General features: G+C 52.0%; 6 protein-coding genes across 6 annotated transcripts; 4 read left to right on the top strand and 2 right to left on the bottom strand.

Annotated features, from left to right (window-relative positions):
- Positions 1-2,230: 2,230 nt before the first annotated feature.
- On the top strand, positions 2,231-3,301 carry BO66DRAFT_227671 (A4/G1 family peptidase). Its single transcript, XM_025642734.1, has one exon. The coding sequence runs from the start codon at positions 2,331-2,333 to the stop codon at positions 3,168-3,170; it is 840 nt and encodes a 279-aa protein (XP_025498794.1). The 5' UTR covers positions 2,231-2,330; the 3' UTR covers positions 3,171-3,301.
- A 92-nt stretch (positions 3,302-3,393) lies between these two features.
- Positions 3,394-4,210, bottom strand: BO66DRAFT_395838 (thioredoxin family protein). The gene is made up of 3 exons (XM_025648320.1): positions 3,958-4,210; positions 3,818-3,893; positions 3,394-3,723 (listed from the first exon to the last, which is right to left on the bottom strand). The coding sequence occupies exons 1-3, from the start codon at positions 3,998-4,000 to the stop codon at positions 3,432-3,434; spliced, it is 411 nt and encodes a 136-aa protein (XP_025498793.1). The 5' UTR covers positions 4,001-4,210; the 3' UTR covers positions 3,394-3,431.
- A 320-nt stretch (positions 4,211-4,530) lies between these two features.
- Positions 4,531-6,273, top strand: BO66DRAFT_395837 (nucleotide-diphospho-sugar transferase). The gene is made up of 3 exons (XM_025648319.1): positions 4,531-5,100; positions 5,213-5,853; positions 5,955-6,273. The coding sequence occupies exons 1-3, from the start codon at positions 4,629-4,631 to the stop codon at positions 6,054-6,056; spliced, it is 1,215 nt and encodes a 404-aa protein (XP_025498792.1). The 5' UTR covers positions 4,531-4,628; the 3' UTR covers positions 6,057-6,273.
- Positions 6,274-6,576: 303 nt separating this feature from the next.
- BO66DRAFT_475399 (glycine decarboxylase subunit P) lies at positions 6,577-10,267 on the bottom strand. Its single transcript, XM_025653230.1, has 2 exons — positions 6,997-10,267; positions 6,577-6,934 (listed from the first exon to the last, which is right to left on the bottom strand). The coding sequence occupies exons 1-2, from the start codon at positions 10,124-10,126 to the stop codon at positions 6,879-6,881; spliced, it is 3,186 nt and encodes a 1,061-aa protein (XP_025498791.1). The 5' UTR covers positions 10,127-10,267; the 3' UTR covers positions 6,577-6,878.
- Positions 10,268-11,227: 960 nt separating this feature from the next.
- Positions 11,228-12,370, top strand: BO66DRAFT_335029 (tRNA(Thr) (cytosine(32)-N(3))-methyltransferase; the record flags this gene model as incomplete). The annotated part of the gene is made up of 1 exon (XM_025644228.1): positions 11,228-12,370. The coding sequence occupies one exon, from the start codon at positions 11,228-11,230 to the stop codon at positions 12,368-12,370; it is 1,143 nt and encodes a 380-aa protein (XP_025498790.1).
- A 121-nt stretch (positions 12,371-12,491) lies between these two features.
- On the top strand, positions 12,492-12,858 carry BO66DRAFT_227616 (uncharacterized protein). The gene has a single exon (XM_025642733.1). It carries the CDS (start codon positions 12,612-12,614, stop codon positions 12,807-12,809), a length of 198 nt encoding a protein of 65 aa, XP_025498789.1. The 5' UTR covers positions 12,492-12,611; the 3' UTR covers positions 12,810-12,858.
- Positions 12,859-13,242: the final 384 nt, after the last annotated feature.

The raw sequence follows: 13,242 nt of genomic DNA, 5'->3' as shown, positions 1-13,242 counted from the left end.
AACTACTTAATGCAGTAGACACGCTGGTTAGACAAAATAAGTAATATATATAGTAAAGAATAGTTAAAAGCAGTCTTCTTATTATTTTAAGACTAATTCTTAAAGAATCTTCTTCTCTAAAGAATTTCAGCATAATTTATTATATATAAAAATAAGGAGTAAGCAGTATAATAATATAGGCATCCGGATTGAAAGCCCGGCGGATTAATACCGATCCAGAAGCAAACTATCTTACTGGTAGATAGAGGCTACTGTAGGAATAGGTATTGTATAATAGCTGTTTTCAATAAAAAAACTCGCACCGGTCTAGTTTTTTTAAATAATAATTTTAAGACTGTACACGGTAGTATATTAAGCTGTATAATCTATAATTTATATATAACTTTTTTATTTAAGATTGTTTGCTCTAGTTTTATATTTATATATAATAATACTTTGGTTTATACAGTATAGATTATACAGATTTTACTTCGAGATCTTAGTATTTAAATAATAAATTAGTTATTATATAGCCCAAATCTTAATCTAATTAAGAATTTATAGGTCTTGTTAAAATAATAAATATATAAAGATTATCCGAACTTGGAGAGAGTAAATAATATAATTAAAATATTTATACAGCTTATTTAAGCAGCTAAAGAGATATAGTAAACTATAAAAAATAATATAATTATATATCTTTTTAAAACTATATCTTACTATATTAAGGCTGTTATTAGAGCAGATAGTTGGTATATAAAATATTGAGAATTTGGCGGTGGTGGCTTTTACCGGCAGAATTAGAATATAACTAGTTCTAAATAAAAAGAAGACAAACTCCTAGTAGAAAGAGTACGCAGACTACTTTCGCGGGACTGTACAAGAGCCGATAACGTTTTGCGATAAGGATACCTAAGTAACTTTACCGGGCCTGCGATGCCTCAGGTATGAGTATCACTCAGCTCTGCACCATCAGCTCGCATGGTTCGGTTCGCAACTGAGCCACCTGTCGCCGGGTCTGGAGCAGGTTTTGACCCCACAGCCTCAAGCTCCCAGTCCAGACTCCGACCTATCGCTGCATACGACCCCTGCACGTCCGGCGAAAGTCCCCGCGAGTGATCATCCATACTATTTTGTCGAAGCCCACACCACCGCTTTGATCAACAACAAGCGGTTTATCAGTCACCTCCTTAGGCTGCATTCAGTGCTACGCATGATCGGGGAAGCAGCAGCTTCTCACTTGCGTGTTTTACAGGACTTCCGTCACAACATCGATCGCTTGGGGCATACCGGCCTGATCATCTTGCCGGCCAATTGACTGCTTAAGCTCACACTTGAATGACATTGCTGTCTGCAAACACAATGCTCTAGAAACTTTCATCTTCCGAGAATTGTCCCTATAACCTTAATCAACATTCTCACTATGTCAACCAGGACTTGTTATAAGGCCATTGACTGTGGGCACTGAGTTGGTGCCGGCAACAGGGCGCGTATGGCGTATGACGCACTCGCCGTGAATAGGACTACTGATTACTTGAAGGCTGGACCCTGCGGTCTTTAATCGGCGCTGAAAGGTGACCAGGTCATTCGAAATGTCGCTTGCAGCTGCGGAGCGGACACGCTAGGGCTGGAATGTTGGTTGCGTCTCTTGGCATGTGAGGCATGTGCCCGATTGGGAATACTGCACTCGTTACCTACTGTCTTCGGCTTGGACCATGAAAATGTGCTGATAGGTTGATTAGGCTGCTTTCTGAGAGGATGCAGATGGAGTGACGGGCCTCGAACTCTTGTACTCGATATTCAACTCAGGACTAAGACGCATACGGGCTTCGATGCTGGGAATATTCCAACTCTTAGATGTTCGACACTACAAGCTATGCTCTTCACTTTCTGACATCATTGTCAGTCTGAATCTTGTTTGAACAAAGCTTATCATCGACATGAAACCACATGCTCTCGGAATCGATCATCACCAAAGCTTAGATCATGGTTCCTCTGTCGACCCTCTATGGGATAGGATACAGCCGTTTCGAGGTACTGGACCTCGTGGTCCGGGGGCATGACCATTATCGTCCTTACAGCCTTGTACCTGGCATTAATTTGACCTTTCCCCTTGGGGATGACATACACACGACCATGGATTCGATCCATATGATTAGATCGCGGGTTCTATGATTTCCTAATCCAGACATAGAGTGATTGGGGCTATCCGCATGCGACCATGACAAGTCCCCAAGCACAATATAAGATCACTGGACGTCGTCTCTGGCCAGAAATACGTCTAGCTTCTACTTCGGATCCAGCCTCTCGCCAACACCTCCTCACCACTACAACAAACTAGCCAACCCATCATGAAGCTCTTGGCCCCCATTCTAGCCACCACCTGCCTGGCTAGTAGCGTCCTAGCAGCTCCCCGCAGTGGGCTAGCAGAGCGCATGCAAGCCCGGTCCATGGCTCGTGGTTCGCGTCCCCTACAGCCACACCCTTCAGAATCAGACCCCAAGAGCAACCACCGCGAGGAAGTGGCTTCGTCTCCAAACACATCTCACGTCACATACAGCAGCAATTGGGCCGGCATTGTGCGAGAGGAACCGCCCAGCTCAGGCCCGTACACAGCCGTCAGCGCGACCTTTCAGGTCCCCAAGCCCACCGCTGCAGCCAGCAGCCGCGGCACGCAGGCCGGCTCCGCCTGGGTCGGCATCGACGGCGACACGTACAACGCCGCCATCCTCCAGACTGGGGTGGATTTCTACGTCCAGAACGGCAAGGTCTCCGGCGATGCCTGGTACGAATGGTACCCAGACTACGCGTACGACTTCGATCTCTCCGTGAGCCCCGGCGATACCATCGTGGCCAAGGTCCAGGCCCTGTCGCCCAGCCAGGGGGTGGCCATCATCGAGAACAAGTCTACCGGCCAGAAGGCGACGCAGACGATTTCCGCCCCTGAAGCGACGGCCACCCTGGCGGGCCAGAATGCTGACTGGATCGTCGAGGATTTCCAGGCGGGCGATGAACAGGTTGCGCTCACAGACTTCGGCACGGTCACGTTCACCGGCGCGCAGGCCCAGGGCGGGGGCCAGACCGTGGGTGTCCAGGATGGGACGGTCATTGAGCTGAAGCAGAATGATCAAGTGATGACGGAGGTGGATGTACAGAGCGACACGAAGTTCAGCGTTACCTACATAGGATGATTCCCTAGAGGCTGCTGCATGCTAGCCATTTCTGTTTCACGTGGCGTTTTTATCTGATGATCCTGGTTGTATGTATTGAGCATAGCTATTGCCTATTTATGAAAGTTCAGGTTTGTTTGAAAAGTCGCTCGACGAGGTGTCCTCTGCAATTCCCCGGGGTAATGATAAGTCATAGTAACCAACATAAGGGCTTGATGCGAAATCACATATACTTGCTCTGCACCTCACTACGGCTCCGAGAAACCCTAACACCACGAACATCTAAGCAATGCTCTTGATAGCCTCCTCCAACTCCCGCACATTGCCACCCACCACGCGCTTGTCCAGCAACTTGCCATCCTTGTACAGAACGAAAGTCGGCATGGCGCGGACCTGCAGCTCCTGCGCCACGGAGCGCACCTTGTCGACATCGACCTGGATGAACCGCACGTTGGTGTAGGTCTCGCTCAGCTTGCCGATCTGAGGGGCAACGGCCTTGCAGGGACCGCACCAGGTCGCGAAGAAGTCGACCACGACCGGGCCGGACGAGGTCAGGGCCTTGAAGATGACCGGGCTATTTTTGGTAGAGGGAAATCGAGTTAGTATTCGCAAGATCGCATCTGGAACGTTTGCGGGGGCTCGAATGGCGAGAGAGGGGAAGCGCATACTTGTCAACCTCGATGACTTTGCCGTGAGCCATGATGGGTTTATCGGGGAAGAAGCGGCTTTTGATGAGACGGAAAACTGGAGCAGGCAGTGTGGGTTAGCAGGTGGGAGCTGAGCGAGGAGGGGTGAGGCTTGTACATACGGAACCAGAAGGTGAGTAGGATAATGATACGCGTGAAGTCCATGGTCGGGTGAGGAAAGAGGGAAAAAGAGAGACAAGGTACGGACGGATATCGATGGCGCGCGGTGAGAGGACTCGGGGAGGATAAGACGTGATCCAGACAATGCCGCCTCGGCTATCGAAGGAACCGTAGTAGTTCTCCGCGGTGGGGCAGGAGGTACGTCGTTAACTGATTAGATTTTGGAACGCGATCATTCCAACTATAAAAGATAGACTTATGCTCTTGAGCTAGGGATTTAGAGAAGACAATAAGAAAACATACACTTACAGGAGGAATCATGGAAGGTGGTGCGACTGTCTTGAGCAATGACATGACCGAGCATGCTCCGGTCTCTTATGGCAGGCGGTGGACTTCTGTATGGCAGAAAGATATCAGCCCCGACGGTCAAGGACACTTTCGCCCGATTTGACATTAGTCGGCTAATTAGTTATGCCCGCATAAAATGACTAAGCCATCACATGTCCGCCTCCCCTCCCCCCCATACATGCATAGCCACCAGTCACTTTCCACGCAATCCCCTTAAGCAGGATGTTCACCAACTTAGGTCATCTTGTTTTGAAGGTCAATTCCTATGGGAGACGCAATGCTATCTGATCTACCTTAACCTCTTTGACAGAGTCTTCGAACCACCATGGCCATCAAGAAAGTGCCAGTCCTCCCTTACCGTCGAGGCTCGGACGCCTCCGAGGCCGACTTCTTCGACATCCCCGACGAACCCTGCTGGGCCATCATCAAGCGGCAGCTGCGACACCTTCGGACCTGGGTCGCCTTCATATTCTTCGTCCTCTTTATCCTCTTCCTCCGCCGAGAGAAGCCTCCGCCACCCAAAGTGACCCATATCGATTACAGCCGCGTGGACTGGTCCCGCTACGCTTACAGCCAATATGCCACCTCGAGCCCTTACCTCTGCAACGCCCTGTTGACATTCGATGCCCTTGATCGCCTAGGTAGCAAGGCGCAGCGCGTGCTCTTCTACCCTGAGAACTGGGATGTGATTGTCGAGAGTGACCGGGATCGGGATAGTCAAATGCTGGCGCTGGCGTATGAAAAGTACGGCGCGCTGCTGGTGCCGATTGATGTTCAGATGGTCAAGGCCGGAGCTGGTACGTTTCCTTCATACATGGATGCAGGCATGCATAAATCAATGTGTCCATCATTCTCCAATCGCTGCTCGAAATCATACAGATAACTCACACTCATTTACACCCCCATTAGGTCCAAGCGAATCCTGGGACAAAAGCACCAGCAAGTTCCTCGCCTTCGGCGAAACCGAATTCGACCGGATCATCCACATCGACTCGGACGCGACCCTCCTCCAGAACATGGACGAGCTATTCTTCCTGCCGTCCGCCCAGGTGGCCATGCCCCGCGCCTACTGGCAGCTCCCGGACACGCGGCAGCTCTCGTCGCTGCTGATCGTGCTCGAGCCGTCCTTCAAGGAGTTCTACGCGCTGACGGCGGCCGGCGAGGCGGTAACGTACGGGCAGGTTAACACGACCGGCACGACGACCGCCCGGTACGACATGGAGCTGATGAACGAGCGGTACGGCGACTCGGCGCTCGTGCTGCCGCACCGCCAGTACGGGCTGATCACGGGCGAGTTCCGCGCCGACGACCACCGCGCCTTCCTGGGCAACGACTGGGAGGCGTGGGACCCCGAGCGCGTCCTCAGCGAGGCCAAGCTCGTGCACTTCTCCGACTGGCCGCTCCCCAAGCCGTGGATCATGTGGCCGCAGGAGTTGCTGGCCGATATGCTGCCCAAGTGCAAGGTCAAGCCCGGGACGCTCCAGGAGAGCGGGTGCAAGGATCGCGAGATTTGGAAGAAGCTGTATGATGATTATCGACGGAGGCGGAGGGTGAGTTCTTCTCCTGCTATCCCTGCATGCGTTTACTTGCAAACACATCCCCCAGCCTGGCGCATTTCTTTTCGCTAAAATAACCCCTTCTCCACGAGCAGGACGTATGCAAGCTCCTCAGTTACCCGGCACCAAACTGGCCCCCACGGGACGTGCCCGAGCCTCCTCCCTCGCAGGAGGAAGCGACTCCACCACTCTCATGATTATCGCGTATACCATTCACGGGCTTTTTTTTTCTCGGCGCCATCGGGTGTTTCTGTTAGATCGGTGTGGGATTCAAGGAATTTTTCTCGTTTCGAAATAGATGGTTGTAATGTAACTCTAGAGCATTTTCTTGTGTGTATACTAGCCGCAGGATGGATCGGGACATATTGAGAATATTGTATATAGAGAAGGACTCAGTAGTCTGGTCACATGTCAATATGAGGTTCAAGCACGGTACAAGCAGCGTGGGGACGTATCTGTAATGCTAAGCAATGTATGTGAGATCTTCGTCGCTGATGCAGGCATTGTCAATCCACAACCTTGAATGTGCTAGAGAATTGAGATCGAAAGGAAGGGGTATGAGCGGACTCGGCAGTCAATTGCATAGGTCAATTGACCAAACTGTAGTCTATGCAAAAAAGCTTCTGTCTCCGCGTATGCGTATCGCACATATTTATTCTACTTTGCCCATGGCAATCCCAGTCACATCACCTGGGAAAGGGTCAGATTTTATGAATAATTTCATTTTGTTAATTAGTTCACCCTGCGCTGTCAAGAGACAGCGGCTAGCCAGTTGAACCGGCACTAAGGGAACATTCAAGGTATGAGAAACGCTCTAAATCTATAACGCCCAGCCCGGAGATATCGTCTATCGTTATGTTGAAATCGCATCGTGGCTGTTTATTTCCACACCGTCACGATGATCAATGTATCCCATCCAATGGAAGGATAACAGATGTTGAAAGTGGTAAACCGCAGTGCCAGTGCCGAAAATGAGGGTAAAAAGGGAAAGAAGCTAAAACATGGGTATCACATCGAATCTAAGCAGAATCCTCCACGGGTCCGCAGGTACAGAATAGGTTCTGGTCACCGTAGGCTAGAGAGAAAAGCGAGTTAGAATGATTGTTCGATGGTAGGGGAGGGGCGTTAGGAGCTTACCATCATCCACGCGCGTCACCGAAGGCCAGAACTTCTTCTCCACCAGGTACGGCAGAGGGTAGGCCGCGGTCTCCCGGGTGTATGGTCGGGTCCATTCTGTGGACAGGAGGTCGCGCTGCGTGTGCGGCGCCATCTTCAGGACGTTGCCCTCACGGGGCTGGGAGCCGCTCTCGACTGCGGCGATCTCCTGGCGGATGGAGATGAGGGCATCGCAGAACCGGTCGAGCTCGGCTTTGCTCTCCGACTCGGTGGGCTCGATCATGAGGGTGTTGGACACGGGCCAGGACATGGTCGGGGCGTGGAAGCCGTAGTCCTGGAGACGCTTGGCGATATCGATCGCCTCGATGCCACAAGTGTCCTTGAACTTGCGGACATCGAGGATGAACTCATGCGCGCAACGGCCGTTCTCGTTCGTGTACAGGATGGGGTAGTGCTCCTTGAGACGGGAAAGGATGTAGTTGGCGTTGAGCAGCGTGATCTTGGTGGCGTGCGTGAGTCCCTTAGCACCCATCATGTTGATGTAGTTGAAAGTGATGGGCAGGATGCTGGCACTACCCCAGGGAGCAGCGCTGATCGGGGGAGATGAAGTCTCGGAGCGCTTGGACTGGAGGTATTCGCTGACCGGGTGAGAGGGAAGGAAGGGCCGCAGGTGCTCGGCAACACCAATGGGACCGACACCGGGACCACCACCGCCATGGGGAATGCAGAAGGTCTTGTGGAGATTCAGGTGGCACACGTCAGCACCAATCTCTCCCGGGGAGCACAGACCAATCTGGGCATTCATGTTGGCACCGTCCATGTAGACCTGTCCACCGTATTTGTGCACAATCTCACAGGCCTCCTTGATACCAGGCTCGTAGACACCAAATGTGCTGGGGTAAGTGATCATGATGGCAGCCAGGTTTTCTTGGTGCTTCTCGCATTTAGCCTTCAGGTCCTCCAGGTCGAGGTTGCCGGTCTTGGTGTCACACTTGATAGTGACAACGCGCATACCAGCCATGGCCGCACTGGCCGGGTTGGTGCCGTGGGCAGAGACGGGAATCAAGCAGATGTCGCGCTTCGACCCCTCGTGGGCCTCCTGGTACTTCTTGATCACACGCAGTCCAGCGAATTCACCCTGTGCGCCAGAGTTCGGCTGCACAGTGACTTCAGCCATACCGGTGATATCAGCAAGTTGCTGCTCCAGATCGTCAATCATCTGCGTGTATCCCTTGGCAACATCGGCGGGCATAAAGGGGTGGATCTGAGAGAACTCGGGCCACGAGACAGGGATCATCTCAGTGGTAGCGTTCAGCTTCATGGTGCAAGAGCCCAGGGGGATCATGGAATGAGCCAGAGACAAATCCTTAGACTCGAGATGATGAATGTAACGCAGCATTTCGGTTTCCGAGTGGTGGGTGTTGAACACAGGGTGTGTAAGGTATTCCGACGTCCGCTCCAAGCTGGCGGGAACGGTTGCCACGGCGAGTCTCTCTTCCAGAACGACCTCACCCTTGGAGGCATGGTCGGCGAATATCTGAAGCACAGATCTCACCTCCTCACGTCCGGCAGTCTCGTCCAGAGAAATTCCAACCTTAGTCTCGTTAACGCGACGGAGGTAGAAGTGCTTCTGACGAGCGGCAGACATGATAGCGTCGGCTTCTTGGGTGCTAGGCAGGTCAACAACGACGGTGTCGAAAAGAACGCTGCCATCAGTAGCGTTGGACTTGACAGGAACGTTGTAGCCCAATGCCGCAAGCTGAGCCTGCAGGGTAGCGGTCATAGACATGATACGCTGCGCAATAGCCTTCAAGCCAGTCGGGCCGTGGTAGACAGCATACATGGCAGACATGTTAGCCAGCAGAGCCTGGGCAGTGCAGATGTTACTGGTGGCTTTCTCCCGACGGATGTGCTGCTCTCTGGTTTGAAGGGCCAATCTCAGAGCACGATTGCCCAGACGGTCCTTAGAGACGCCCACGACACGACCGGGAATCTTGCGCTTATACTTGTCGATACAAGCGAAGAAGGCGGCATGAGGGCCACCGAATCCCATGGGAACACCGAACCTTTGGGCATTTCCGAAAGCGATATCAGCACCAAACTCGCCAGGCGCCTTCAGCAGAGTCAAAGCCAGGAGATCCGTGGCCACACTGAAGGTACCTCCAGCACTGTGAATGGTGTCGCTGAGGGTCTGGAATTCATACACTCCGCCCTCTGTGTCAGGATACTGTGCCAGAACACCAATCAGGTTGTCACCCTGCTCCTTGACCAGCTTGAAGTCGTCCGCGAGAATATCTCCAACAACCAAGTTGATGCCAAAGCCCTCCGCGCGGGAACGCATCACAGCAATAGTCTGAGGGTGGCAAAGGTTCGAAACCACGTAAGATTTCCCGGGCTTCTTCTGCTTGGCCATGGGCATGGTGGCCAGAGACATGGTCATTGCCTCCGCTGCGGCCGTGGCTTCGTCCAGGACGGAGGCATTGGCGAAGGGCAAGCCAGTGAGATCGGCAGTCAAAGTCTGGAAGTTCAGGAGAGACTCCAAGCGACCTTGACTGATCTCAGGCTGGTAGGGAGTGTAGCTGGTGTACCAAGCGGGGTTCTCGAGGACGTTGCGCAGGATCACCGGGGGAACAATAGTACCATAGTAGCCAGCACCAATGTATGTCTTTCCCGAAACATCGATCTGTTTCCGGTAGGTGTCGAGCAGTTTGAGCATATCTGTCTCACCCAAGCCACCGTGCACACTGTCGCGGTACAATTTCGCGTTGGAGCTCGGAGGCGACACAGACAAGTCCTTCTTGGACAGGATGTCCGCAGGAAGGACCTGCTTCACGAATTCGTCGAGCGAAGCTACTGGAGGATCTAGCGTGGCCAGCATCTCCTTGGCCGCATCTGGAGCAGGACCGATATGGCGTCTGGGAAATGTATCGAGGGGCTGGAAGAGATCGCGAGGGTGAGGATCACCGTGGTCGCCAATGGAGCTGGTGTATACATGACGACGTGCAGAGGACTGTTCGGAGGAGGTAGTGTGGAGAGAACGAAGGATAGGTGTAGATACTCTGCGCGCAGCAATTGACGAAGGAATTGAGCGCACTCGTGTGCGCAGAGCGAGCTGGCGGGAGCCACGCAGGGCACACCAGGACGCAGCCATAGCTACGGTGGTGATAGTGGTGGAGGGAGTATGGAAGTATGTAACGAGGAGAAGGAAGGGAGGGAGGGAAGTATAGGATGATTTAAGTAGGAACAAGGCTCAACACATGAGCCGGCACGAGTAATTGGAAGGAGATGAGAGGATGAGAAAGAAGAGAAAGAGAAAAGGGAGATTGAGTTCCAAAAAATTAAATACAAGGGCGCTCAAGAAAGCAAGCGAACGATAAGTTAATGAATACCTCACTGAATACCGCGGACGATTCGGGACCGTGGCGGGAAACTCGCCTCGCACCCGATATCGCCCTTCAATTCCTCCCCGCAATCCACGATAAGCAAAGCTCCCCCCGATAAGCTTTCATTTCCCGCGGGAAAGTCGCGTCGTATCTCTCTCTCTCTCTCGCTCTCTCCTTCTCCTCCGCCATCTTCTGATTCCATCCGGGCCATTTGGTGACAATTCGAGGTTTCAAGGCTGGAACTTCAGAAATATCTTTGTCAAACAACCCCGTGAACATTGCTGTTCAACTACTACTCACGTACAAAGCTAGAAAAGCATGATTTCATCTCGAGATGTTTCCTCCGACTAATGATGCAATTGTTCCGAATCACTACGGAGACTTAGTATGTGCTCATACACAGTAGGTGGCCAATTTTCATAGTCCCACCTCAACCCGCAGCTCCCAGCTCCCAGCTCAAGACATGATGATCATCAAGCTGAAGGTGGTGGCAACAGTAGCTGGCTGTAGGTGTACTGTAGAATATGGGAACATCTCGTTCAAGCTCGCATTGGAGGGCATATGCTCTGTCTCCTCGGGACCAAGTTCCTGATAGTGCAAGTGCCCCTTGTCTCCGTGTTAGCCTCAGGCCATAATCAGGCACACGTTTAGCACGTGGGGTACAATCACATAATCACATGATAGTCGCTTATCATTTGCAAGGTTTGCACTCCCCACGGATTGCCTTCCCAATTGAGCCTTTCTCAAGGAAGATTTTCTCCCCCTCGGTCAGACAGGTCGTTGCGACAAACACCTCAGCTCGTTCGTTTCCTTGCCTTTCTCGCATTTTCTCACAGATCTGTTCTTTACTGGGGCCACGTGTTGTCAAAATGTCTCCCGTTCCGATCCCCCCGCCGTCCGACGACATCGCGACTCTTCTGCAGTCCGTCACGCCCCCGACGATGCCCCCGCACCGGTCGCACGACCCCTCCAACAACATGAAGCGCAGTGACCCCTTCCAGTTCGGCTCTCGGTACCTGGAGCAAGGAGATGATGTTTTCGAGTTCAACGCATGGGATCACGTGGAGCCCGATGACGAGTTCAAGGCATTCGCTGAGGAACAGTATGCCAAGCAGCGCGACGCTCCAGTATCGGAGTTCGACCGCAACCGCTTCAACGCCGACCCGGCCAAGTGGTGGAACCTCTTCTACAAGAACAACACGTCCAACTTCTTCAAGAACCGTAAATGGCTGCGCCAGGAATTCCCGGTTCTCGACGAAGTGACTCGGGCGAATGCGGGCAAGCAGGTCGTGTTGGAGGTCGGTGCAGGCGCCGGAAACACCGCTTTCCCGCTGTTGGAAAACAATGAAAATGAGGAGTTGATGGTCCATGCTTGTGACTTCTCCAAGACCGCCGTCCAGGTCATTCGTGACAGTCCTAAATACGACACCAAGCACATCACAGCGGACGTGTGGGATGTGAGTGCTACTGGGGACGATTCGCTGCCTCCGAATGTGGCAGAAGGATCGGTTGATGTCGTTGTGCTCATCTTCATCTTCTCTGCCTTGGCTCCCAATCAGTGGGAACAGGCTATCCGTAACATCTACCGCGTCCTGAAACCAGGTGGAAAGATTCTTTTCCGTGATTACGGACGAGGTGATCTCGCTCAGGTCCGATTCAAGAAGGGCCGGTACATGGGCGAGAACTTCTACATTCGGGGCGATGGTACGCGCGTGTATTTCTTTGACAGGGACGAGCTCGAGAAAATGTGGGGTCAGTGGACACCGGAGAAGGGACTGCCCAAGGGACTTGTGGCTGAGGCAGAGAGCACCGCCACTGACGAAGCCGCTGCTACTGAAGAGACAACCGCTAGCGAACAGCAAGGCGTCTTCGAAGTGATGAAGTTGGCTGTCGACAACCGACTGATCGTCAATCGTCAGCGCAAGATCAAGATGTATCGTTCCTGGATTCAGGGGCACTTTGTCAAGACAGTCAAAGCTACTGCTGCTGCCAGTGAGAAGAACGAGTTTTGATTGTGCATTTTAATCGACTAGAGTGTTACTACACCGCAACCTTAGCGAGATGGTGGCCATGTGATACAGTCATACCGCGCCCACCACATCGGCGTTCACCGTTAGATGAGCAGCTTGGTGGTTCATACTGAGATTCGTATTGTGAGTCACGGACTCTCGATACATATCGGCTCGCAGCCTATCGGGCTTTCCAAATGCTTCTATCAACCGCGCCAGGTGTGGTATTCGGTTCTCAGTGGTCATGAGATTCGCCTTACTCCAAGATTATTGGCTCCATGGCACCATGTCCGCGCGTGAGAGAATTTTTGTCGTTCTTTCAATTGGCATCACGACTTTTTCCATGGTGGATGCTATACTAAAGTATTCCATTCTCCAGTTCAGAACTGTACGAAGATACGACCGACACGATCAATCCATTAGATCTAGATTAGTTATATAGAGAGGAATAGAGCATCAAACCTGGTATTGGCTCAGCGAATACATTGTCCATGGTTTACATCAGACTTCAGCTTCCTCGCCGAGTTGATTAGTGCATATAGTGTTTTGTCTTAAGTCACACTGCACTGTAAACTGTGATTGACTTCGGTTCCTCGTCTTGTCGCCTTGTCAAACAGCTTTTATGTTGCGGGATGGAACCGAACTTGGCAATGGCCGGAACTTGAAGTATATATCTCGGAAATGATGACCGCTGAAGGCAGAGTACTTTGACACGCACCTGCCTAATTTTATGATGACATGCTGCATAGCATATGCTATAGGCTATATGACCGTGGGAAAAACCACAGAGACGCATTCCCAGAAAGTTGGTGATGATAGTGCAACCTCCTTGAAAATGCGACTCCTCGGTTATATGGCAGGGAGAAGGCTATTTG

Source organism: Aspergillus aculeatinus, assembly GCF_003184765.1.
Source record: "Aspergillus aculeatinus CBS 121060 unplaced genomic scaffold BO66scaffold_70, whole genome shotgun sequence".
In the NCBI taxonomy this organism is placed as follows: domain Eukaryota; kingdom Fungi; phylum Ascomycota; class Eurotiomycetes; order Eurotiales; family Aspergillaceae; genus Aspergillus; species Aspergillus aculeatinus.
The sequence above is the reverse complement of the archived record's forward strand: the minus strand, read 5'-3'. Positions and strand labels throughout refer to the sequence as shown.

What these genes read in the sequence shown, in the direction of transcription:
- BO66DRAFT_227616 (XM_025642733.1), top strand. Translation starts at nt 12,612, where the DNA reads ATGAGATTCGCCTTACTCCAAGATTATTGGCTCCATGGCACCATGTCC.
- BO66DRAFT_395837 (XM_025648319.1), top strand. Translation starts at nt 4,629, where the DNA reads ATGGCCATCAAGAAAGTGCCAGTCCTCCCTTACCGTCGAGGCTCGGAC. An exon ending in GATGGTCAAGGCCGGAGCTG is followed by an intron (nt 5,101 to 5,212) that starts GTACGTTTCCTT and finishes CACCCCCATTAG; the next exon opens with GTCCAAGCGAATCCTGGGAC. An exon ending in ATTATCGACGGAGGCGGAGG is followed by an intron (nt 5,854 to 5,954) that starts GTGAGTTCTTCT and finishes CTCCACGAGCAG; the next exon opens with GACGTATGCAAGCTCCTCAG.
- BO66DRAFT_227671 (XM_025642734.1), top strand. Translation starts at nt 2,331, where the DNA reads ATGAAGCTCTTGGCCCCCATTCTAGCCACCACCTGCCTGGCTAGTAGC.
- BO66DRAFT_395838 (XM_025648320.1), bottom strand. Translation starts at nt 4,000, where the DNA reads ATGGACTTCACGCGTATCATTATCCTACTCACCTTCTGGTTCC. An exon ending in CCTACTCACCTTCTGGTTCC is followed by an intron (nt 3,894 to 3,957) that starts GTATGTACAAGC and finishes TGCCTGCTCCAG; the next exon opens with TTTTCCGTCTCATCAAAAGC. An exon ending in AAAGTCATCGAGGTTGACAA is followed by an intron (nt 3,724 to 3,817) that starts GTATGCGCTTCC and finishes TACCAAAAATAG; the next exon opens with CCCGGTCATCTTCAAGGCCC.
- BO66DRAFT_475399 (XM_025653230.1), bottom strand. Translation starts at nt 10,126, where the DNA reads ATGGCTGCGTCCTGGTGTGCCCTGCGTGGCTCCCGCCAGCTCGCTCTG. An exon ending in GGTGACGCGCGTGGATGATG is followed by an intron (nt 6,935 to 6,996) that starts GTAAGCTCCTAA and finishes TTTTCTCTCTAG; the next exon opens with CCTACGGTGACCAGAACCTA.